The following is a 27687-nucleotide window of genomic DNA, read 5'->3' on the forward strand; positions in this document are numbered from 1 at the left end:
CTTTCACTCTAGTGGTAGCATGAGACGGAGTCTACAACCCACACAAGTGGTTCAGGTAGTGCAGCTCATCCAGGATGGCACATCAATGCGAGCTGTGGAAAAGTGGTTTACTGTGTCTGTCAGCGTAGTGTCCAGAGCATGGAGGCGCTACCAGGAGACAGGCCAGTACATCAGGAGACGTGTAGGAGGCTGTAGGAGGGCAACAACCCAGCAGCAGGACCGCTACCTCTGCCTTTGTGCAAGGAGGAGCAGGAGGAGCACTGCCAGAGCCCTGCAAAATGACCTCCAGCAGGCCACAAATGTGCATATGTCTGCTCAAACGGTCAGAAACAGACTCCATGAGGGATCCTCAGACCCCTTGTGAGACCACATGCTGGTGCGGTTGGCCCTGGGTTCCTCCTAATGCAACACAATGCTAGACCTCATGTGGCTGGAGTGTGTCAGCAGTTCCTGCAAGAGAAAGACATTGATGCTATGGACGGCCCGCCCGTTCCCCAGACCTGAATCCAATTGAGCACATCTGGGACATCATGTCTCGCTCCATCCACCAACATACACGTTGCACCACAGACTGTCCAGGAGTTGGCGGATGCTTTAGTCCAGGTCTGGGAGGAGATCCCTCAGGAGACCATCCGCCACCTCATTAGGAGCATGCCCAGGCATTGTAGGGAGGTCAAACAGGCACGTGGAGGCCACACACATTACATCAAAGTTGGCCTGTAGTGTGGTTTTCCACTTTGATTTTGAGAGTGACTCCGAATCCAGACCTCCATGGGTTGATAAATTTGATTTCCATTGATAATGTTTGTGTGATTTTGTGGTCAGCACATTCAACTATGTAAAGAAAGGAGTATTTAATGAGATTATTTCCTTCATTCAGATTTAGGATGTGTTATTTTAGTCTTCCCTTTATTTTTTTGAGCAGTGTATATTGTTATGCATGACTTACCGGTCTGCTCCACTAGAAGCACCAATGATAGACAATGCTGGAGCTGGGACTTGCAAAGGTTTTCTCTTCAAGGGAGTCGATGTTGCAGGACCTGTCTCGTAGCTGGAGAAACAACAGCAGCATCAATAAATGAAGTGCTACATGACACAGTCGCATACGACTGTAATACATTACTGTACTGTAATCCACAATGTGTTACATCTTTGTAGGGTTTACTCATCTGGCCTAATAAACTGAACATCCCAAAAACTATCACATCTAGTGCAAGTATGATCACTGACAGACAACATGGAAAACGTAAGCCAAGAGTGTGTAAAAATGTCACTGTTTCTGTACCACAGTCCATTATAAACCACATCATGGGTAAGTTTACAAAGCCATAGTCAGGTGAGGATCAAGGGTGCTCTACAATATAATATAACACAAATAAGTACTGACAGCCATAATTTGAGCTTGTGGTAACCTTTGTATGCACTGTAGAAGCAATACAAACAAATACGTTGTTTCTAATGCAAATTCTGACAATAAGCATAATTAGTCACTTGATAGGCACACAGTGTTGTTATCGTAATGCTGTTAGCAGTAAAAATAAATGTTTTCCACCAGGGCAGTAAACATTTAGCTTGCTAATCTGAGCCACCATGCTCCATGCAATGTTACGGTTTTATAGCTAATTGTAATCATCAGCTGAATGTCTCACAATCATAAAAGACACATTTCTGTTCACTAAACGAAGCCGAAGCGCTGAAGAACAACCTTCGAAATAACAATCCAACTAACGTTACATATTTCTTCTAACAGTGTAGTAAAAGTTTAGCGGGCTAATATGAGCTGTTATGCCGTAGGCTAACTTGCTGTTTCAATAATACCAATCAGCTGATTGTCTCACAAACGTAACCAGCACATTTATCCCCACATAGCAAAGCCATAACACAGTGAGGGAGAAGAACCACATGAAACTATCCAACTACATATTTTACACCACTGACAAGGGAAAAGTCACTTCTCAGTGTCTATGGCTAGCTTCTGGCTAATGCTAACACTATCGCTAACACCATTTCATTTGCAATGCTAAAGTTGGAATACCTTACCTGTCCAGGAGAAAACTGGCAACTTCGGCGTCACTTTGAAAACATTTTTCCCTCATTAGATCCTTCTATCTGGGAAAAGCCACACCGATGTTAACCCATGATTTCTGCCTGCGTCGCTCCCATATAAGTCTGGTTCCATCATGCTTTCATCAAGCAGATTCACCCTCCGTCGGCTCTTGTGCTAAATAATAGCTGTGGTCCTCCATTTGTACAAAATTCCACTACTAATAAAGGAGAGCTTCTACTACTACCTAGTAGTTAGAAACGTACAACTTCTTCTTCTGCTGCTGCTCCTGCTGCTGCTCCTGCTCCTGCTACTAACTTCTTCTGCTGCTACTTCTTCTGTTGCTTCTCTTTCAAGGTAGTGAGGAAACGCACTCTGTTCGCTGTAGGCTACGGTAGAAACATGATGACACAATATGTCGACCTCCACAGCAGGGGGTGCTGCAGTGTATGCAGATATAAATAGCTCATTCTAAGGTAATAAAAACATAAGGGTTCATTATGCAAGGTCTTTATACACCATTGAAAACATAGTTATGGATATTATATTGCATTTCTGTCAATAGATCCTCAGAAATATTACACACTGAACCTTTAACTAATTTATGTTATATTAAGTTGTTGCAGTTAAACTGCCATCCTTTTAATTAACACCTAAAACACTGCTGAGCGTGCAACTGTGTGTACACGTTGTCACAGTTAGCCATGGTTTTCGTTCACTTTTGGCGTCATGCACCACCATGCACCTGGAACGCTTTGATGTAGGAAGTCGGAAGTTTCAACTGGGAAATATCCCAGTCTCTAAAGCAGCATAACTCCTTCTAAACTTTCTACCAATCACACTCCAAACACTCTTCCAGGGACAGCATATCCACACTGAAGATAGTATCAGTCATCGGCTGCTCGACCTGACTTAGTGGGCGGGCCACAACACTTTATTGACAAGGGAAAAGCAATGACAATAGGTCTCTAAGGGAAAAGCAATGACAATAGGTCTCTAAGGGAAAAGCAATGACAATAGGTCTCCTTGGGGAAAGGCAAAAGCAAATGTATGTATTTATTCTTTTATTCATTCATTCTTTCTTTGATATATTTCTGCATTTATTTATTTATTCTTTATTCATTCATTCTTTCTTTGATATATTTCTGCATTTATTTATTTATTCTTTTATTCATTCATTCTTTACTTGATATATTTCCCCATTTATTTCCCTATTATTTTAGTCATTCATTCATTCTTTGATATATTTCCGCATTTATTTTTTTATTTTTTTATTCATTCATTCTTTCTTACATATATTTCCCCATTTATTTATTTATTCTTTCATTCAGTTCTGACACTTTGGATGTTCCATACTTAAGAACATAAGGAGCATGTTCAGGTCGAGGACAATAAATCTGGATGCTTTCTACCCCCCTACCCAATTTAGGGTGCAGGGAGGTGAGAGTGCATCTGTTGTGTCCATGTGTGCTAGGCTAACGTCCTATGTAGAGCACACAGCCCCCATTCGATGCACTGGTCAGCTGTTTGTCTGTTCCAGTGATAGTGCAGTCAGTAAAACCCTGTCCAAGTAGAGCCTGGCCAGCTGGCTTTGTGAGTGAATCTCCCAAGCCTGCACACGGGCGGGAACAGACCCACCCTTAGCTGTGCGTGCACATTACACTCAGAAGAGTGGAAGTGTCTACGACCCTTTTTCAGCAGGGTGTGTGTCGAAGAGATCTGCACAATGGCATCTTGGCCCTTACTGTGCTCGTTTGTGCGTTTCTGTCTCTTGGATATGTCGGGCTCCTTCTCGGGATCCAGCTCGCAAGTGCAACCTAGGATCTGAAAAGTGAGGATCTGGTGACTACTGGGTGTAGCATACACTGGCAGTGCCTGACGTTCCAGTGAGAAGTCAGGGCAGTCCAGGTGTTAATGGTCAGGCCAAGCCCCTATTGGTCCAGCGACCTTCTCAGGGGTGTCCCACCACTCTGTCACTAGGTGAAGTGATGGTCGGGGCTTTGGCCGGCCTGTGGCCAACCAGGTTGGTGTGGTGGACTTTGGCTTGTCGCAGTTAGGGTGGACTGTCATCGGGCTCCACCCACTGTACCCATAGAGTCCAGTAGAGGGTGGAGCTTGTGTGAGATAGAACGAAGGTTACAATATGGTAACCCTAGTTCTATAAGCACAGGCGAAGCCCTCTACCGATGAGCCCTGCCGCTCGGACGCCGTCTGCTGAAGAGTCGGTCAGATGCTGAGGCAGTAGGGACACTGCTATTTATACGTCACGCACGTATTGGTAGCGGCATCCTATTGGTCGATTACGTGCACGATAAAATTTCAGTGGGCAAGTGTGTGCGTGTGATTGGAGGAGGTAGTACAAATAGAGTCCAGTAGAGGGCTCCGCCAGTGCTAATAGAACTAGGGTTACCAAATCGTAACCTTCGTTACTATATGAAGTGCACCACTAGAGAGCCACAAGGAAGAGGTCTTTCCTTCTCTGCAGGCTGTGTGCTGTGCTCTGTTACCGATGTTTGCTTAACATGCTGCACCATCAGGGCCATTGCACCAACAGATCCTGACCGTTCTCCCCTTCTTATCTGAAATTGTTGAATGAGCAGTGAATTTAGCATTTTACTGTTTTCCTGAAAAACATCTCCACCTAGATCAGCTCTTTTTATATTCGTATCCTCTCTGATTTGTCACATTTGTAACCAGAAAAACAAACAGCGGGCTCATTTTTAATGTCTTTGTTTTTATTGGACTATATGCATCTACACACCACTTACATTAGTGTATAATTGATGCAGGAACCTCTATATGTGAAGTAACGGTTACAGAAATAAAACAGCGCTTGCTATTTTGAATCTAGACATTAAAATTACCAGTGATGTCACACAGTAGGATGGCACAACAAATATCAACTGGAAAGTTAGAGAACTTTTATCAAGAACAAGGGAGAGAGAAAGATAATACACAAATACGTATTGGTACTTACTGATGAGTCATTTCAATTCAAAAATACATTTAGCATCAGATTAATTTTTGTCAAAAGTGATGATTTTGTCAAATTGATTTCCCTTCTTTCTAAAAGTCTAAAGCAACTTCAAGGCATGAGAGTGCCATTTTTACTCCGAGTGACAAAGGCACAGAAAAACAGAAGACATCTACAGTCCAAAATTAAATTCATAACAATTATGACAATCTGCAACATAGTGTGCATAAATCTGGTCAAACACTAACATACAGAATAGGACACAATATTTGCTTATATGTCTGAAGATTTGACACAATATCTATATTTTACACTCACACAAAACCCATACCTGACGTGATGTGTTCACATGAAGAGGTAATGTGATGTTGTAGTTCATACATAAACATTTACAATATACAAGATAAAATATCAGTTTTATTGCCAGAACGATTCTCACTGTGTCATACATTTCCTCTTCTGATATAGCTTTGATAAACTTTTAAGATAAAAAGAGAAAAAAAATATATAGCCTTTTGTAAAACTTGTCAACTTTGACAAATATTTGTTAAAGAAAACATTCCGAAAAATGATTCTTAACAGATCAGAGAAGTGAATGTAAGTGCATGGCATTAATACACACAAGGGCTTGTATCTGAACGTCCAGTAAACCTGGAAATCATACATCAGAAATCTGATATTTTTGTTGTATATTTTTTGTGTTAGTTTTATACAAAACAGAATGCTTACATTCATAATAAAATCACAGATTTAATGTATCACTTTTCCAAGTAAGAAAATATAACCATGTTATACTTTAAACTTTAAACAATATGTTGTTTTGGTGGTCCATGTAAAAGCCAGAAAACAACATTTTTTATGATATGTTAAATTACTGTTCACAGCATACTGCAAAGTATTTAGGATTTCGATACCGTCTGCACGTCCACCAAAATTCACAGGAAAATACTGAGATTCTTTTTTGCAATGATCACTTTACAAATTGCATAATTATTTGAATACATCTATCATAATTCAAAAATTGATTTGACATACATAGAACGCACATTTATTTCTAGTTTGATGTACATGCAAGTGTTCTGTGTGAATTACATATATGCTTCATTCTCATTTGCTGTAAGTATTATAGCTCTAATCATGTCATGACTGAATTTATTCACAGCTTGTAGCTCAGGTCATATGGGCAACTCAGTTTTCTTTCACTCACTAAACTAATTTTGCTGGCTGTTATAGATGCACAGATTTGAAATATGCAGCAACATTGTGCATGTATCACTGGCAGACTGAGTATGAAACATGTTTTACATGTGATGGTCAAAAGATCAATATTTGTCATGAAGTCTGGGTTATTTGCATAAATACCCATGCGCACACTCTTGTCTGTTATTTCTTCAAGGGATTTTGTGATTTCTATCTGTGCCTTTTATGTGGACTTGACTCCTCACTTCACTTTAGTTCAGTTGTTCAAAACAATCCCAAGTTGCTCAGCCAAGGAGACCCACTCTGAGTTTTAAAACAAACCCCGTGTCCATGTGTCATTCAATCCCTCTCTTTTCCATCTTTCTTTTCAGCAGTGCTTTCCTATGTGTTCCTGTGCTTGTTCACCATTTTATTCCAATTGCTGGATTCTTTGTACTTTACACTGTTGTGTGGTGTAATGTAATGTGTCCGGGAAGTGTTCTTTTTATGTGTTTGCTTGTAAATATCATGTGCCTTTACTTCAGTTAGAGCTGAGCTGGGACTTGTTAGATAATAACATGATGCTTGACAAAATATTAAAGGGTTAATATTTGTAGCATCTACTAAAAGTAACACAGCAGTGCACAGATATAATTTCATGACACCCTCTGCGTGTTGTCCTAAAGCTGTATGTAACTTCACAATATTTTAACAAGACCAAGAGTTTACAGCCATTCTAGGGGCTCTACTTAGACATAGCTGTGCTATGAACTAAATGCTGATGCTGGCATGGCAACACCTTCACAGTGATAATACTAGCGTGTTGATGTTCAGCAGGTATAATGTTTGTCGTTTCGCAGTCTAGCATGCTAACATTTGCTGAGGAACACTAAGGAACAAAAAGTACAGCTGAGGTTGATCTGAATGTTTTTGGTTTTACAGGTATTTGTTCATAAACCAAAGTGCTAGACAAATAAAAAAAATTAACCTGATGATGACGCTAGATGGAAAGTCAGGGGATCACCAAAGTTATTACAATGATCCTGAGGGGTAGGCCTACATGTCTGAAGCAAATTCCAAACAACATTTGAAGCAAAAGTCAACCTTATGGTGATGCTAGAAGAAAAATCAAGGGATCACCAAAGTAATTGGGATACATCCTCTGAGGACCATGTAACGCCTGTACCACATTTAGTGTCATCCTTCCAGTAGATGTTAGAATATTTAACTGGCTAAGTGAAAACTTTGATCAGCTGGTGGCCTTACAGGAAAAGTCTATATCAGCAAAGTCAGTAGGATTCATTCTCTGGGAACAATGAATATCTAGCTGTTGAGATATTGACCGACTGACAGAGCGGCATTGCCATCCCTAGAGCCGCTGGCATGGCTAACAAGTTGTCAAAATACTTTAAATATTCCATTTAACAGATTTATACAGATTGTAAGTCAAGAATTCATCAAGTGTTCATTGGTAGTCCAGTCTAGCGTTTTGAAGTAGTGGGCCTACTCTTTTGTTAAGATTTAGATCACAGATGCTGGTTTAGCAAAGTATATTAAACAGGATGGGAGTTACTTGGTACTAGAATAAGCAGAGACTTAAGAGACACATAATGCATTACCCAGTCATTTATCCTCACGATTAAGTGAGTGATTTTAAACTCCTTAATATGTAGCTCACCAACACTTTTGTATTGCTTAATTACTATCATCAGTATATAATTGGGTACTTTCCGAATGACAGTTCTCATGAACAACATGAACTGTTTTTTATATATTAGACACAGCACAGCTATTACTACAGCACATACTGTACACTGACAAATTGAAGTCTTCTAGAGTCTGCGCTCCTTATCTTATTTCTTAGAAAACATGAGAAATTTGAATCAATGAAATGCTACGGTTCTAGGATACTAATCAGCCCTTGACATGTCTTTCTTTCATTATTTCTGTTTTACCATGATATACTATGATGACATCATTTCATCCATTAGAGAGAGAAGCTGTGATAGCATCACCGTGGGTGTTGAAAACATTGAACAAAACCAAAAACAAGTCAAGTATTTTGGTTAATATTTGCTTTTTCATTGTCTTTCCTTTGATTTCTTTGTAACCAGCTGGAAACAAGTATTTACTTCATTCCTCTGCGGAGCATTTGATTCGCTGCAATGAGCATAACACTGATGATAAATGCAATGGCAAAGGCACAAATCAGGCTTTTACGCACACACGTGTGTTTTTCCTGTTGTGTTGGGCTTGCTGTGGAAAGAAAAAAAGTATTAGTGCATCTAAGCAGTGGTGGATGAAGTATTCAGATCCTTAACTTAAGTAGAAGTAGGCTACTAAATACCACACTGTAAAAATACTCTGTTAAAAGTAAAAGTACTGCATTGAAAATGTTACTTAAGTAAAAGTATAATTAGTATAATCAGCAAAATGGACTTAAAGTAAAAGTACTCAGTGCAGAATTAAAAATGTTCCCTGTGACTTTTCTATTATATATTTTACCATTAGATTATTATTACTCATGTGTCATGCAGGATTAACTATGGATTAATCTGCTAATTATTTTATCCATTAATCGATTAAAAAAATTCTGAAAATTGTGAGAAATGTTGTCACAATTGCTCAGAGCCCAAAGTGACACCTTCAATCTGCTTGTTTTGTCAGTCCAAACTTCAAAATTATTAAAGAGGTGGTATTATGCTTTTTGGCTTTTTCCCTCTCCGTTATTGAGTTATATATCTTTTTTGTGCATGTAACAAATTTGCAAAGTGAAAAAGCCCAAAGACCAGCCCAGAGGGAGTTCCCATCTCCCACAGAAAGCTCTGCTCTGAACCACTTGAAAACAGCTCCATTGTAGTCCAGCCCTTCACTTCCTTTACTTGTGACGTCACAATTAAAAAGGGGCCTAATGCTTGCCAAGCGGCTAGCGAGGTCAGGCACGCCCTCAAACCAAGCTAGTCTGAGCAGAGGCCCTTTGGCTCGACTCGCCTTTGTTTGGTTTTCCATTGTAGAAATGTTTTACCTGTACCTGCTTCCAGGTACGTTTTTTCGTATCACCTCACCTCCATCAAGGTTCCAAGCGAGCTGAGGGATACTAAAATGTAATGTGAAAACACGACAGACTGCTGATTGGTCAGAGAGAATATTCACTATTCACTGCATCATCATTGTGTGCACCAGACAGAGGCCAGCAACAGAAAGTTTTACAGTTATTGTATGCTATTTCATCACTAAATCCACTTCTGAGAAGTTTTGAGATGAGAAATCAGCTGTGTAGATTTCTAGTATTGATAATTTTAGGAGAAGTGATGGCGGAACAAAAATGCTTGAATATTTTCGGAGTTGAGGAGCTCCGCAAGTGGCTGCGGGGGAAGCCTGTGCCAACACGCGGGAGGAGCGTGTGAGGCCGGCCAGCCGCCCGCTCACAGAGCCCTCTGCTCCCGCCGTCACACAGACCGCTGCAGCAACAACGGCAGAGGAAAACACAGCTGGAAGGTTTTCATACCGCTTATCTGTCTTTACATTTTGAGGAATGTAGAAACGTTTTAACTTAAAAAAGAGAAAGCTGTGTGGATCGCTGGTGTGTGTGTCGCATTGAACATTATGTCGCGGCAGTTGTGTGGGGTTATCTCTGGGTACTATCCGCAATGGAAAACGGAGCAGGGCCGAGTAGAGTCGAGTCTATCGATTTGCGCTATGGTAGCATTTTTCGGCAAGGCAGCATAGATCGTCAGAACACCGGCAACAGTTCAACGTTTAGCCCTAAAAGAAAGCAACTCTGACTCTGACTCTGTTTGGGCCTGGAAATTCACAATCACAACCTGTAAGTATGCTTTATTGGTTGTGAATTATATTTAACATTAACACGGCAATGTAACTTCACAGACTGGTCAAGTGCAGAGTTGTTGTAAACGTTGGCTAACACAGCTAAAGTTATAATACTAATGTTACACCTGATGTGAAAGCGACTGAGCAAACGTTCAAATTGTTTGGCCAATTTTTATGAAAAGTGAGTTGAAATATGGTGATTTTTGTAGTGGTCTATGGTAAGATGTGGAACAATGATGTTGTGTGGTTGTGGACTTGTGAGTAACTTACACCATCTGTAAGGTTACGGTCGCAGTCTGAAGCGGCTTTGATTTGGATCACACTACCTTGTTTCTTACTTCTCTGAGATAATACCACCTCTTTAAAATAATCAGAAGGAAAAGCAGCAAATCTTCACATTTATGAAATATTTTACATGAAAAATGACTTAAACAATCATCAAAATATTTGCCAATTTAAATTTCTGTCAATCAGCTAATGTACAACCTGTACATGTATAAACTGTTGGGTGGTTTCATTTGTAACAAAACTTCATATTTTTTAAACTCTTCATATGTTTTAGGTGTAAAAATCTTACTTTGTAAAGTAACTAGGAACTGAATCTGTCAGATAAATGTAATGAAGTAGAAAGTACAATATCTCCCTCTTAGATATAGTGGAGTACAAGAAGCAAGAAAAGAAAATACTCAAGTAAAGTGCACGTATCTCTAATTTGCACATAAGTACAGTACTTGACTAAATGTACTTAGTTACTGTCCACCACTGCATCTTAGTGTCTTAATGGAGCTTGAAAAATGTCTAAACAATGTGTGAAATAAAATCTGCATGCGACATACTATCAATGTCCACATGGGACTCAGGACTGTTCAGGTGGCTCTCCTCTGTCATGATGATGTTCTCGATGTCTTTCATGGTGAGGTGGTCACGGAAGGTATCGTAAAGCAGTCTCTTAAGCTCATCCACAGTCAGTTTCTGCATGTCACACTGGGGAGACAGAAAACACCAAGAAAGACTTTATTAGCGGAGGACGAACTTCTGTCTCAATGCCCCTCAGTGACACAGATAAGCTGTAGTTCAGCAATAAATAGTGGTAGCACAGGGAAGCTCCTGGCTATGAATATTAGGAGCTATGAGAATATCCAGTGGGCTAATTCAAAACAATAGACATTTTCATTTAAATCAGACAGTGATCTAATGTATTTGATTATACAAAATAATGCAAGGAATGAAGACACTGCATGTGACGTATGGAAATTATGAGAGTGGTGCATCAAGGCCATTTGAAGGTCAAGGAATTAACTTGTTCGAGAAAACACAGAGAAGGAATATAATAAATAATGCACAATAATGCTAGAATTAGTTTAAATGACATTGGTAAGTGTTGTATTGTAATTTTAATTGAAACAGATGGCTCTTTATCACAAAACAACAGAAAAGCCAGAAGGACAGAGAATGGATTAATGAACACGATAGAAGGAAAAGGTATAGGCTTGATTAGACCTGACTGATGATACCGATGACAATGTATACCTTCCAAAACACTGAATCAAAGTCTGCTCCGTGGAACTTATCAGGCATCCCAGCAGAGGAGAGTTTTGGACCAAGCAATGTGACAAATTCTTCAAAGCCAACTTGACCATCACCTGATGACAGAAATACGAACATGTCACTGTGTAGCTCATGTGTTGGATTATAAGCAACAGCCTGTGTTCTTTCGAATTGCTGACCAAGAGAGAGAGAGTGAGACAGAGAACCCTACCATCTATATCAAGTCTTTGGATGATAACCTCCAGCTCCACTTCATTGGGCATGTAGCCCAGTGAGCGCATGGCCATCCCCAGCTCCTGCTTTGAGATGAAGCCATTCCCATCTCGGTCAAATACTTTGAAAGCCTCACGAATCTCTGTGGGAAGAAGGACGGCAGAAATTATGTTTAAGAGTGGAGACGAAGGAGGCACAGCGCAACAGATATCATATAGATTTATCACTTGCAATTTCACACTGTGAGCAGCAGCAGCAGCAGGCTGGATCAGTTGAACAAGGTGACTTGAAATATGTGTGTACACAATGTTTATATTAAGAGTTTAAAGTAATTAAAGCAGTTACAAATTGTGTGTCTGTGTTGAACAAAGAATTTCATAGCTCATAATATATATATGTATAATCTCTGTTTGTTTGAAGTTTATGTTTTGAGAAAAGGCAGACATTCCTGAACATTTATTGTTTGAAGAGTAAAAATTGCAGGAATGAGAGCAGCTTAAAACTTTTTTTTTCTTGTTACAAATACTGCAGAGGCATTAAAGGATAAGTCTGGTGATACGGTGATATTTTATATTTTTTATAGTCAATAATTTCCACAAAAACACCCAAACCAGCAATGATCCTATTAACAAATATCACCTGTGTAGCCAAATCCTAAAATACTGTAGCTTCTTCCTCTGAGAGAGCTCCATCATCATCAGTCATGTTCCTATGATGAAAAATTATTTTGAGTAAATCCCCGCATACACTGCCCTGCTGCTGTAAATGCTACGACTATGGCACAAAATCTGCTGCTGAAAATAGTCCCTAGCAAGTGCACTGTTTACTAATAGGATTTTTAGAGATTTAGGTCTTTTGCATGTAGGAACAAATGGGTTTGGGTCTGAGAGTAACAGATGATAGGGGAGTCTGAAATGGTCCAGCAATTATAAGTAGCATACAAACATTTAATAAATGGATTATAATACACGATAATGTAGTTGTACCAAGCTATAAGGTCTGTTTATTGAGGTTCAGTAGTTGTAAGCAATTAAATCTTCTCCCATAAAAACTTATTTTATACTATTAAAACTAGATTTTATGATATTATCATCCAGTATGTCATTATTCACTAGCCTCCACTAATGGGTGCCCACAGGAGGAGTTACTGCCAAAAGTCTTCTTCATTCAAAGGTCAATCTTCATTAAGAGCAGGGACAGAGTTTGATCGCTATAGCACAATGGACAGACACTGCATATGAATGTTTTAGCACCACAGAGGAAGAGGGAGAGAGGGAGAGAGCGAGAGATTGTTATTATTATTATGATGATGATTGGAACAATATTAAAGCATCATACTGTTACTATAGCAACAATGTTCTTATTGTCATGGTTGTTATATTGTTTATTTATTTATTTTAATTTTTAATACATTTTAATTTTAACACAAACACACATACGCTTTAATTACTTTACGCTTTAATTACTTGTTTAATGAAATGTATGGGGTTGATTGTTCTTATGTAGATTGTATGATGCTTTGGCAATATTGTTGTTACACATTCATGCCAATAAGCTAATTTGAATTGAATTGAGTGAGAGAGGCTGTAGTTGAATGTTTCAGCACCATGGAGAGAGACTCTGTTTGTTGAATTGCATGTAAATTACAGTTTTTCACAATTTCTAAGACACATTTCTTGAAACTGTCACCCATATTCTCAAAACTTTAAACACAAAACCCAATCTTTAAACTACATTCACAAAACCCCTGACTCTTCTGGCAAAATCAAACACTTGCCTCAAAACCATTTGATTAGTGCTCAAAATCAAACAATGCTTTCAAAACATAAACACAGCCGGGGCATGTATTTACAGAAAATGTTTTTTTGCGTATAGGAAACACATTTTCCAATTTAAAAAGTCTAGTAATCACAACTTAGTACAGTAAATATATAGTGTACTGTAAGTTTTGCAAGTAATACAGTATTGAATATCTGTATATTCAAATACAGTAAGCACAAAGAACAAAGAAAACTATAAATGAAAAGCACATTACACTCAATAATGTTTGTGCAACTGCAGTAACAAAGTCAATACAGTAAGACTTCGTTCACATCACATGCAACCTTGTCCCTTGCCAAGCAAAGGAGGAAAACCCTCGGAAGTGCTGGACGCAGCCTGACTGTAACAACACTCCACACCTATCTCACCACAGGCCAATTCCATTGCCCGTAAGAGATTTTCTGTAGTAAATGAGTTCCGGTCATAGACCTTCCAACATCAGGCAGAGAAAAATTCTTCTTTTGGATTGAAGTAAGGGCTGCATGGTTGAAGCTAATCATTTATGAATCACCGGTTGCTTGTTGATGTTGAACCACTTGTTTAGCGGGACACCACAGTGAAAGTTGACATTGTCCCATAGACAGGATGTACTGTCAGCTCATGCGCAAATAAAGTAAGAAGATGTTCAGTGTTACATGGCCCCAAGGTTGAATGAGGGTAGAGAAACTGTCCCTTACTTATAGCTTGGTCAAAGGGTGACATTGCCACTATGCTGGCCAGGGACTTGACCACAATTTGGTTTGATCACATCATTAGAAATAAGTGTGAAGAGTTATGAGTTGTTTTGTGTAAAAGATGACAGCTGTGTTTCAGTTTTGTTTAACTTTTGCTGCATGTATTTACCATTTTGCAACACAAGTGCATCACAGTGCAAAATGTGTTTTAGTGAGTGAGAATTTGTTTAGAGTTTTGCAAAAAGAGTGGATGAGATTTGCAAACAGTGTCTTAACTACCTGAACTTGTTTAAGGTTTTGCTTAAAGAGTGACTGATTCGACAAATGGGTTTAGGCCATTGAGCATTGGGTTCAGAGAATGGTATTTAGTGTTTTAGCAATTGTGAAAAACTGAAAAATTTAATATATTCTGTTTCAGTTTTATATTCAACACAAAGGTAGGGCAGTTTATAAGTTATCAAATGGTACTTATATGAAGTCACCTGGCATATTATATTATAAAATTTCTTTCCGCTGACATCATATGGTGCAAATTCCTTGTTTGCTATAGATGTATACTAATAAGCACATTCAAAGCCAACACTTTTTACTATGACCATAAAACAATAGGCTGTGACAGAAGGCAGTGAGCAGGTTCATATGTTTATAATTAACTACAACTTTGGTAAATAATCCATAAACATTGCCATTTGGCTCCTGTCCTCACGCTACATCACAGTATTCTGTTTGAAGTGGTAAAAATAACAGTTGCACATCAAAGGCACAGAGCCTCTGTGGTTCTTTTTGATGTAGATCCTCATATATACAAGATTCTTCAATGCTTGTTTGGTTAGTCACCTTTAAAAACAAGACGGGCAATTAAAAAATGTTTTTACCTGTAGGATATGAATGTATACATCAACAATGCTTGCCTAATGTATTAGAAGCAGAATGGAAATGGAAGTAAATGAACATTGGAGTTAGCTTAAAATTGGCAGTAACAAAACCTTGAATACTGCTGCTAAACCGAGAGCTTAGTATGGAACTTAATTTGAACTTCATATTCAACTTGCAAATTTCTGCCTGATCAGAAACTGCTAAAATAGCAACACTATATTTCAATGCCAACACTTATAAGTGACTAAAACACATCTCGTTCATTTTAATTGAATTTAAAATCATTGTTATAAGACTAGTGCGTGATCATTCTCTGTAACTTATTCAAATAAACTTAAGCATGCTTCGTTTCATGTTGTATGCAAGACCCTTAACCCCTAGTTGCTCCAGGGGCGTGCAACCCCTGACATATATAGCAATTGTAAGACGCTTTGGATAAAAGCATCAGCTAAATGGATAAATGTAAATGTAATTGCTTAAACACATTTCTTGAAATTATGCCTCTTTTTCTCTCTAAAAAACTAAACTCTAAACAGAAATCCACAACTTCTCACCCAATTCCCCAACATCCTATTTTCAGGTCAAAATGAAGCTCTCCGCTCAAAACCATTCAATCTTGCTGAAAAACCAAACTTTGTCCTCTGATATGACACACAAGCCCTCAAAAACACACACACACACACACACACACACACACACACACTAGAACACAATTTTTTCACACTGGTGAGATCAATTCAAAACAGTACTGCAAAAACTGGTTATTAGTAATGTTTCTTGTGATTCTCCAGCTCAAAAACCTTTTCAGATGATGAACACAACAAAAAGAATAACAAATGTAAACATTTGCACATTTTTTGTTCCTTAGTGTGCTGTACAGTACAACACACCTATTTTGCCCCAGCGTCCCGTCTTTGGTCTGGGGCAGGCCAGAGATTCTTGTTCTCCACCCCCTCCTACTCCTCATCTTCCTCCAATCCCATCTCCTCCTCCAACTCCCACTGTTCCTCTTACTTCACCTCTTACTCCTCTCCATACTGCTCTTCCTCATTCTACTCTCTGGTGTCCTCTATGTCTTCCTTCAGATTTCTCTGGATCCATTGTTCCAAAAATGAATGAACTGACTCTGGTCCTTTTATCTGTTGAAGGTTATGATTGGTCAGTCAATTTTGACTCTTTGTGTTTCCCCCTTGATAGCTGTGTGCTAATTGAGCTCAACATTTGCTGACTTGAGTGAACAATATTGAATGTCAGTGCTTTCTCAATGACCACATGGTGTAGGCAATGAGAAATGAAGGGATTTGTGTGTAGAGTTTAGAGAAATGGGTGTGCTTTTTGAAAAATGGAGTTATGGTTTTGAAATTTTAGTTCAGTAGCCTGCTTATAGTATTCAAGCAATTGAGAAAAAGTGTCAAAGCATGTTATTATGCTTCTACCACAGAGAAAACCAATTTGCATTTGAGTATGTGATTGAGCAAGCAACACCTGTAATTAGCATGCAAGCCCACGAGTGTACAACCATTGACCATTCATCTTGTGTACATTCGTTTGACTGAGATACAGCAGTTTATAAGTGATAGCCAACATTGCCAGTCTATAGCCTTGTGGGAAACTGCTGCAAGAGGCCAGTCATTAGCACATTCATTGGAGGTCCTTCTGAACAAGTGACACTGTACCAAACCTTGACACATCAGACCCGACATATTTGTCTAAATTACAGCCAGCAGTGCTGCTTGAGTTCTGTTATCTTCCTTCAGCACCACCCTGGATTCAATGTTATGACCCCTGGTGCCAGTGCCACATAATGAATTCACTGAGCCAGCTGAGCAATTGGCTGGACTACTGATTGTTTCCCACCGTGAGGAGTGAATGTTTTTTTTTTTTTTTTAAAGGAATGAGGCAATCACTAGAGACACAACTATGTTGTATTTCTGAAAAGGTAGAATTCATGTCATATTTAATCTTTCATCAGGTTTTAAAAGATAAAATTACAATAATGTATCTCCTTAAAATAGATGTGTTAAATGTTTGCCTTTTTTGGTTTTAAAGACACTGTTTTAAGGCTCCACATACAAATATGTTACTCTATTGTCAATCCACTTTGCCCCATCACAATTATTTAGCTCATTTACATAAAATATACATTTGACGTAATTCAGATTTGATATTCATAGAGATTTGTTTATCAAGATTTTAGGGAAGCATCGTAGACATTTTCATTTCCTATGGGCCTATATATAAATTCCTTTATACTGAAATGCAAAATCTGAACACCATATGGTGCAGTGTAAGTACAACCTTGGAAGACATCTGGGAGACAGTCTCAACAAAAAGTAGTTATGATCTTCACAAAAAGTACTATTATTTTATTTGTTACAGTGAGTATTAGTAAATCCTTATAAACAGATCATTATGAAGTGTGCTTACAACCATACAAGCATAAAATAGATGCCTTTAGACATAGATACAGCACACACATGTGTACAAGTAGTATACACAGGATACTACAGAATCACAATGTTGTTTTTAAAAGAAGCAAATTGGTAAAAGTGAGTTTTTAGAAAACATTCTCAGTCTCATCTTTTGTTCTACTGCGAGGCCTTGAAGCTTGGTATATAATCACAGGATATTTTTTATTAATTCAGCATTTCCCCTGCAGCAGCAAGTAATCAAGGTCCGTGTGTCTAAACATTTTAGTGTTAACCCTGCTGAAAGGAGGAGAACAATTTCGGTACATTCACTGAAACACCACCATAAAGCAAATCAGGTGTGGCATGAGTTATTGCTCAAGTTAGAAAATTTTGTTATACATTGGTCATAAAAGATTTGTCTGTTGTCTTAACGCCATTGATGGTAACAGTGAGTCAAACACAATATCATCAGTGTTCACAGTCAAGACAAGGATAAAAACACGGTCATGAGAGTATCCACAATGACGAATACGGTCTTCCGGATTAAACATATTGGAAACAAATTCTTTGGTATATGTGTTAGAGGGTTCATTGACATAGATTTTAAAATCACAAAGAATAAATAAATATTAAAAGAAACAATGGCAAGTAAAACATTTGCTGTTATTTAGTTTAGGGAGCTCATTTAAAGCTTTTGACTTTAAATATATTGTGATATGTGTACAATAGATTTTAGCAAATACATTTAGGGCATGCCGCATGCAAAACATAAATTACAAGGTCTTGCAGTGTCTTCTTATACACTTTATTACAGTTGATGGGATGACAGAAACAGCTTTTTTTGGGTCTGCTGTTTAGGATTAAAAAGAACAGGACATCAATACAAACTATAAACAAATGTCCAATATCCTTAGTGTACACGTCATTATTTGCCTGTTGTTATTCAAATATAGGCCTGCACAAAACCAATCTTGCTGGCACGATATAACCAGATATAGGCAGCTGTATTCCAATATATAAGTGAACATCTCCTTTCCTGTCAGATACAAATCCAATGAAGGCACCATTGTTTGCTGAACACTTGTTTGTGGATGGTCCAAACAAATGTGCACTGGGTCTTGAGTGTGTAGCCACCATTGTCTAATCTATCTTTTTTCTGATAATGTACATCCTGGTGACAGGTGCTGCATTATCTTAAAAAGGGTTCTGGGGACTGCAGAAGAAATGTCTGTTTTTGTTGCTTTTCACTTTGTAGCACAACAACAAATTTAATTCCCAGCATTTTTGATTTAGTGAAACAAAAGTGATATGACCAATTCATCCAATTTTTCCACGCAGAAACAAAATGAAATATTGACTGACAATTTCATGGCAGTTTAGACCAACAACTGCCAAGAGAATCATGACGCTCATTGATTCCTGGAGAGCAAATAGGTTTGTTGATGTCTATTTATTGTTCTTCAACCTAGAGCAGTTTGTTTTAGGATATTGTACCCACCGTTAGATTATCAGTACTATTCATCATCTTAATAAAACAGGTGTTATCCTCATCCTTCTTGGCCCGATCCCAAAAAATGTAATGCCATCAGAAAATTCAGAGTGCTACATTGAGGAGCCTGTATACATTTTGAGATACACTCAAATATATTTGTCCCAAACATCAAAAATCCATATTTGCCAACCCTGAGATCTAAACCCAGGACTTAAAAGTCGGCTGACCTTCCAAGTGAGCTAAAACAGAACATGAGGACCAACAGATCAGACTGACCTTTCTGACTGACCAACCTAGTGATGCATGCTGGTTGTTGCTGCACATTGGCAGAGTGTCAGCGGCACTCATAGGGGCAGAAAGGCCAATGGAGCTCTCTCGCCTAAATAATTGGGGAAATCCCAAATAATGGCTTTGATCCAGAAGCAGAGTGTGGAGAGACCAACGTGGTGTTTGGAGAAAAATGACACTATTGTGCATCACCTTGTTATCCTAAAAATGCCATTTGTATTTAAAAGAAGATAACCAGTCATTCATAATATGACAAAAAATTCAAAGAAAAAAAAGAGAAAACTGTATTTGCTTATGGTCCCACTATCATTTAATTGAGGCACATGTAGCATTTAAGTGTGTGAGAAGATAATGGCTACCTAAAACAGAGCTCGTCTGCATCATTTCTGTGCTTTGGAGAAGATACTGGAAAATGCTAGGGATTCAAGGGAAACAGGTATTGCCGTTTGAACTAGGGACCAAACAACATTATCCATGAGGAAAGGCAGGCACCACTGAGAGAGCCATACGGTGATTGTTCAGTTTACTGCAAAAATCACTATTCACCTTCAGAAATGATCATGACATTGGACAGCATACTGTAACAGAGTTAATACAACAGGTGGTAAATGAAGAGGTCTCTTTGCTCCACAGGAACTGAAGAGAATAACAACTACTTGTTGCCTTAAGCATCCTCTCTTCATTGTGTTAATATTCTGTATCAATGTGATCAGATGCGTTTTATTAGGATTATGCTGTAGCCTATTTATTCAATAGTTTTTACAGTCAATTTTATAGTGTTTATGTCCGGAGCAGTGGACGAAGCAAATTATCCCATGTGCGCTAATAAAATTGATCTGAATGTAAATAAAAGTTACTGTAAATGCATAAACATAACTTATGACACTATTCACGAAAGGTTTCGTCTCAAAACAGTCACCACATAATTATAGCTCAGTTATATTTACATCATTCAGCTTTTCATCCAGTCACATTCAGAAACTGAATATCAATTCACCCGGGGAAAATAGTCTCGGGTCTGTCCACTAATCGCTCTCGGCTAGTCAAGATCAAACAGGATCTTTTGTTTCAATCCAAGACGCAACCAGCTGATGTAAGTAAAGGCAGCGGATACTTACTCACAGAAAACAAGGAATACTAAAAAGGTTACATTTTGACAGCAACCTTAAATTTCAAGTACAAAGGTGAGAAAATATTACAAAGAGTGAGACCTCACTGACATGCTCGACTTAAAAGTAAAGAGTTGCGGGGTCTTGTGTGTTCCTTAAATAAAGAACAAAGTTTTCTTATCAAAAAGCCGCCTTTTGAGGTAGTTACAGTAAAATTGGTTAGAGGATAAAAATATTCACCGGGAGATGACTCAGACTCTTTTCATTAAATAAGAGGCCCTCCCAGGCAGTTACATCAATAATGTTATGATGACATCTTTCTTTCTGATAATAAAAGGGGGAAAACATGTGAATCATATTAACCAGACTACAAGAATAAAAATCCTTTACAGATGACATAGCTCCATCAAGGCCCTCTCAGCAGAACAAAAATGGGTCTACAAATACTGTCTAAATAATACAAATTTACAAATAAATAATAACACAAGGGTCTGTGAAGATATCACTAAATAGTGCCGAAACGGTTAAGAACACTTTTATCTTGACACAAAATACCATGGTTAGTTCTTGCTAACTATATTATACTATTAATATTATATATCTTTGTAATTAGGTAGTCTGAGGCTTAACTTGTGTGGATGCTTAAGAAGTTGTTCCACTGTCCAACGCACTAACAAAGAATAACTCATTCATACACACCATGTTTGAATCTAGCTTGAACCAAGCAAAATAGACACAAAACATTATTTAGTATAGTATTTGTAATTTTCTCACTGAAATTCATTAGAAATATGTAGAGTTGTATGTATGCATGTACAGTTTACACAATATCTTGAAATGTCCGCAGATCTCCAAATGAACTATGTGTATGTGATCATCACCCGATCATGACCGGTCACTTTTCTTTACAGTGTCACGTTATTGTTCACATTATTACATTTACATAAACAAACACAACACACTCAGTCACTAGGAGTGTGCCGCACAAGCCCTGCAGCTAAAACATCTCATGCTGTCAAAAACTACTTAAAATACTCCCACTACCTGCAGTTCTTGGCAGGCTGAGTTGAAATTACTTGACCTGATCTTTTTGGGGAAATATTTAAGAATTACTAAGAATTAGAACTTGACTTTATTAGCACTTGCTGCTAACAAGTTAGGTTTTCATCAGTTAACATTTCCTTCGTGTCTAAGTGTTTCCCAACTCAGTATGATGATGTAAATGAAATATGGCTGGTGTTGACAATCAGACAAGGGGAGAGTAAGGACACCGTCTCATAATTAACATTCTGTAATAGTGCTAAACAATGTTGTTAGGAACTGTGAATCTCTCTGGAGGGCTACAACAGTAATGACCAGACATTTGTCTTTGACCATGGCAGAAGCCACATTTACTACGCAAATATGATGGATCATTAAGTGTCTATTGTTTTTGTCTATAGTTTTCTAACCTTATTATTGTTGGTTTGCTGTGAAAATTTAAAAAAACACAAAATAAAATCCAAATATTTACTGTTTGTATTTGCTAAAGTCAATAAACCCAATCAATATTTTTCAAATGCAGAGTACGAAGAGCATCTCCACTCTGTAAATCTGGCCTGGCAAATATTAATCTGTATGTGTACTAAATATATTTACTGTCCTTGACAGCTGTAATGCAGTACCACACACACTTGTCTGTTTACAATGTTGCTGCAAAAACACTCCATTTGTAAGCACAAAAGAAGACGGCTTTGCATACAGAGTGGAAGATGGTCTACACTCCACTACAATGCCTGATGTCTGGGGGATTCTCCTGCTGGCTGTGATCTATAAATACTATTCACATCCTCTGTCAGCGATGCACCGAGGAGTGACACAAGCTCGAAGAGACCTCCAAGAGTGTAACTGCAGGGAAGTCATGACTGTTCGACTGTAAAACGAGAGTCTTATCAGTCTCGACACATGTGCAGTTAAAGTGTCTGCCACTTTACGGTATGTTACGGCATGTGTTTTACGGTTGTAATACTGACATGGTGAGATCCTTTTTCAAAATAAGAAATTCATATATATATATATATAAATATAATTTGTACTCATATAATTAATAATTTGTCATAAAATCATAAAATAGCTCTATGTGTGGTTCCAAAACATTGCACATCAGTCAATTACCTTATATATACACTGTATTTACATATACATAATTATTTTGAGTTTCAAAAGTGTAATTATTCAATGAAATGGAGCAATTTCAATGTAAATTAGTCAAAGTATCATAGATGTATTCAGTTATCCCAGTCATTCATGCATAATGGTCTGAACTTGGCTCTGGACCTGGGTTTTAGTATTGTGCTCATTAAATGAGTGACTTGGCACAGCATAATGGCTACATAGGCACTTACAACTCTTTCACACAGGGTAAACACACACATAAATATTTAATGGCTGTGTTGAGCATGAATAATATAGTGAGTACTGATATGTTATCATTAAGCTATTTGGTAGCACTTTACAGTACGGTAGGCCTACTCAAAAGTGTGAGTACTAAGGAATGACCAGATAATTAATTAACTGCTAATAAGTAGTTCCTGAATATCTACAATTGAGGACTGAATATGACAAGTTAGAGGACAGATTGAAAGATACTGTATTAATGAATCATTAGGTAATGATTAGTTCATAAATATCTGTGTATTGACCTACTGACCACTCTGCTCATGAGTAGTTCCTGATTTACTCTAAATCAGCCACTGAGTGGCACAGTAACAACTCATTAATAACTGATTACTTAATCATTACTAGTTACTCTTTTTGTGCACTCCCAAGTAAAAGGATACATTATACTGAGTAGCTGCTAAGTAATCCATCTTACTTCACGATTAACATACCATTACTTAACCTTTTTGGTATTCAAGCCTCTGACCAAGTGTAGATGTAATTTGTGATGAAAAAAATGGGATTTTCCTTCCACAGAGAGACTACCTAAGGACCAAATGCCCAAGGTTAGTAATTTAAAAGATTGCATAATTACACCTCTAACTAAAACTAATCAGGTTTTGAATGAGAGATTAAACACTGCTTTGGAAGAAGCAGTAGTACAGTTGCTTGCACAGTAGTAATGATTTGAATACATATCAGGATTTATGACAACTGTATGACATAAGGGCATTAAAAGGGCAGGAACTCTTGCCACCGACCCTGCACACCTAGGCGACCATCTGTTCGAAAAACATTGGAAACCGCAGATGCAGAGTTATGACTGCTTAATCAGCCTCCCTAAAGCTCATCAGTAAACAGTCATATTTCTTTTCAGTGTCTGTAATCCTTACTACTATTACTAATGTATTTGCTACTATTTACAGTTTTTTTTAATAGAGGTTCTCCAAATATTGAAAACCAATGTGGTAGTTGTCTCAGTTAGTTAACACAGTTGGCTTGTTACTGAAACGGCATCTAGTCACCAGACGGTTGCTTAAAAATCAAAGTGGCTGATGATATTGTTAACGGCCCCAAGATTGTTGTATTTGAAATGCAACATTGTCTTTTCTGAGCTCAAAAGGGGTGGTGGGAAATCCCTAGACATGTTCATTATTCTTCAATATGTGGCTAATGTATGTCCCTGTCATTTTAACCTTTTACTTGTTTCAAATCATTTGATACAGTATAGTATAGTATATATAGGTTAGCTGGTACAATGGACTTCCTTTACAGTTTCACCTGAAGCTTAAACTGAACTAAACTCTTTAGTCTGTTCCAGGGCAGTTATGTTTCACATACTGTCCATGGTGTGTAACATGCGCCATCTCCTTGCACAGGACACAAGGTCCTTTTATCCTTGTGTGTTGTGTTTGTCAGTGGGCACTTGAAAATGGTGGTCAGCGTGTCTCTGCAACAATGTCACCAAGGGAAGTTCCTGTTGATTTAATCACAGGACTTACTGAGGTTTATGCTCACTTGTTCTATAGTGTGCAAGTTTCTCTGTCTCTGCTTGCAAACATTAAAATATCATGTCTTTTGGTTAGTATTGCTTTTTAAGGTGAATATGTTTGTGAGAAGTATAGATGTATTGGATTATGTAAGACATTGTGAAGGCGATAAAGAATGATTGAGGTAAAATGAATGTAGTAAAATTAATATGTATTATAAAGAAGACATTAATTTGCAATAAGGTATAGTGACCGGATAATAATCAACGTAGATAAAATCTTACATTGTTATGTTAACTGCAGTCATCTGGATTAAATGCCTAAGAATGATTGATCTGGGTTTCAGGTTTTGTTGACTATGATGTGTAAAACATTTTATAGCAGGAGTGAGTAACCAAGTAGCATGTCAATTAAGGTAGTGAGCTCTTTCTTTCATTCTGGCACATTTTGAGAGATTTGATTTAAAGTCAAAATGAAGGCACACCATTACTGTGCATTTCTAGCATATAGTCGTACAGTCATCTCCAATAGCTTAATACATTACAGTTCAGTGATGTGTTTTTAATCTGTTTCTCAGATGATCCCAAACATGTCATATTACACTGGCACACACACACACACACACACACACACACACACACACACACACACACACACACACACACCTTGCTTGGAAAAATCTATTATCATAAATATGATTAGGGAGAGTAATTACATGAGTTGAGCAATCAGGGCTCTTCTGCCCCGCAGTAATTAAAGATTTTGCGAATGAAATAATATTTATAGGCAGATTTTCAGACCTCTGTGAAAAAGGGAGCTTTTTTCATTCAGAAACACTGGATTGCAGCACCGTTCACAGACCAACAACAGTACACTCCCACACTGGGAGTTAAGGTGGAGCAGTAGTAGCGTAAAAGGTAGTTGACCTGTAAGCACGATGCTGATTCAAACCCCTCAGTCTGGCTTAGGTTCATCTGAAACTCTCTTACCTCCCTCAACAACTACAAGCAAAGTACTCTTTAGCATGCTTTATGTGCTTTTGGAGCTGCTCAGCGACAAAAGGTGAAGCTCTGTTTACTCTGGGCACTGCCAAAGTGCAGGGCCCTGTAAATGCAGCAGTGCATTATATGCTCAGTGAAATCTTCTGGGTAAATACATTCACGGTTGAACGGTCTGTCTCGCTATGTTCTGAATATTTAATGTCTCTCAATTAGAAAACTACAGTTTGAAAAGGCTTCTCCATTACCTTAATAAAGAGCTGCATCATCACAGACTGCATAGCTTCTCTTGCAACACACAACACTCATTTCAATTCTTGCTTTTCCATAGCCAACCTTTTAATTAAATTTATGTCGGCATTGCAGATAGTGGATTTTCAATGTCAAATGAGTGGCTCAAAGCAAGGGCAGGCCGCCACTTGTGGGCCCGGGCAACCTACAGACAGAAGAAGAGGAAATGGAATTCCCTTTGCATAAAAGACTTTGTGATATCAAATCTGATTTGAGTTATCTCTTTATTGTAGCCTGGCTGGCGTTGCTTCAAATCACTGCCAGCTGTGCTTTCTCATTGTGGAGACCATTTGCCAAAACAAAACCTCCATTCTTCACAGCTATGCACTACGGTTACTATAGCAAGAACAATTATAATGCTCAAACGAATCTTTTAGATGGCTAGATAGAAGTACAACACTGCTATTGATGGTTGTTTTGTATTCATTAATGACAAAATGCAACATATCACGTAAACCTGAAAGAGATGAGAGGATGTAATTTAATTATAAACAAATCAATCTCACATCTTATTAATGGGTTGTTATCTGCCACAGATTTTCTAGAAATGGTGTTGAAATGTTTTAACTAGCTTGAAATGTGACATTCACTCAGAGCCATTATCTCAATTTCAGCCTCCTCTTTTTTGTGCCAATTTTAAGCCTTGTCCCCCTCACTCTTTGGTCTTGTCTCTAGGCTCAAACACAAACGAATTAAGTAAAATCAGGTGCAATTTAGTCCTACAGGTGGCGTGGACATAGCCAGAAGATTGTTGTTCACTCACGAGTTCATGACATGTATGGAGAACTTGAGATGTGTTGTGTACTGTAGCTGCTTGAAAACCATGAGCATTATAAGCTATTTACTGTAATTATTATTTGAACTGATGTACAAAGGACAAATATTGACAGGCTTTTGTGTTTTTGTGCCAAAAATCAGAAGCAACAATGTGCAAAAAGAAAGACAGCTGAAGAGATAGAAATGTGAACAAAGAGCAAACAGTTTCTCTAGGGGTCCCAGATTTTGTGGAACATTTAAACCCCCGACTATAATGTAGAATATCTGTACTGCAGAACCTTTTTACAAGCAGACCTACAATTTAGTGTGCATTCAGATGTGTGAATCAGGAAACTCCACCGGCTGGAGTCCATCTCACCTTGCATTTATGTGCAACAACTCTTAACATTCAAATAGAAACTTGAAACCGCAACCCAACCGACCAAACAAGCAAGACTCACCTTCCACCTCGTCCTCAGGCAGGATTACAGGTGTCCGGTAGGAGAGGACATCTGGAATAGTGCAAAGTCCCTTGTACATGAACCTGGTGGTCACAGCACGCACTGGCATTTCTGCGAGGGAAGACCAACAACTGTGTCGCGATCTTCATATAGCCTAGCTCTCTGGAGTTTTTCAGACAGACCCCTTGCTACTGTCCTTGATATCTTTAAGCAAACGCTCACGCAAATGGAACAAAAAAAAAAAACTCCGCAAGCCCTCGTCCTGTTTTTGAGATGTTTGAAAATATTAGAAAAAATCACATTTCACCTCTGTTTCAATGCATAGCCCGCACCAGCCTTCTGTAAGCAATATATGAAGCAGATGCGATATTATATAAATGAGATAAAACTTTTACTTCAGAACCTGGTGAGCAAAACTCTTGCCTCTCTGGAATGTTTTTGGACATTTACGCTTTAATAACTTAATAGACCGTTCAGATATTGATTAGGACTTAAAATATTGATGCAATCAAAGAGATAAACAGGCTACTTTGCCATTCTTCTGTCTACGTATAGCTCCTGCGTTTCAGCATTCAAAGAACATTTTTTTAAAAAGAAACCTTTGCACTAAATCGACCTTTTCGCTATTGATTTGACTGATTCCTACAACGCATCTTGTTATTTCAAAGTGTCTATTCCCGACATAATCGGCCTCACTTTTCTTGCCCGTTTCAGCATCTTCTATAAAAAAAAATATCGAAACGATGATACAAGATAAAGCAGCAGCGCTGATCCTATCGGGTAAGCGAGGAACAAACAAAATCTGGTAACATT

General features: G+C 38.2%; 1 protein-coding gene across 1 annotated transcript; it reads right to left on the minus strand.

Moving 5' to 3' along the window:
* Positions 1–8325: 8325 nt before the first annotated feature.
* cabp7b (calcium binding protein 7b) lies at positions 8326–26983 on the minus strand. Its single transcript, XM_046067314.1, has 5 exons — positions 26875–26983; positions 11788–11931; positions 11559–11671; positions 10865–11012; positions 8326–8453 (listed from the first exon to the last, which is right to left on the minus strand). Exons 1-5 carry the CDS (start codon positions 26981–26983, stop codon positions 8326–8328), a joined length of 642 nt encoding a protein of 213 aa, XP_045923270.1.
* Between the last annotated feature and the right edge of the window lie 704 nt (positions 26984–27687).

Source organism: Micropterus dolomieu, linkage group LG13, assembly GCF_021292245.1.
Source record: "Micropterus dolomieu isolate WLL.071019.BEF.003 ecotype Adirondacks linkage group LG13, ASM2129224v1, whole genome shotgun sequence".
Taxonomy (NCBI): domain Eukaryota; kingdom Metazoa; phylum Chordata; class Actinopteri; order Centrarchiformes; family Centrarchidae; genus Micropterus; species Micropterus dolomieu.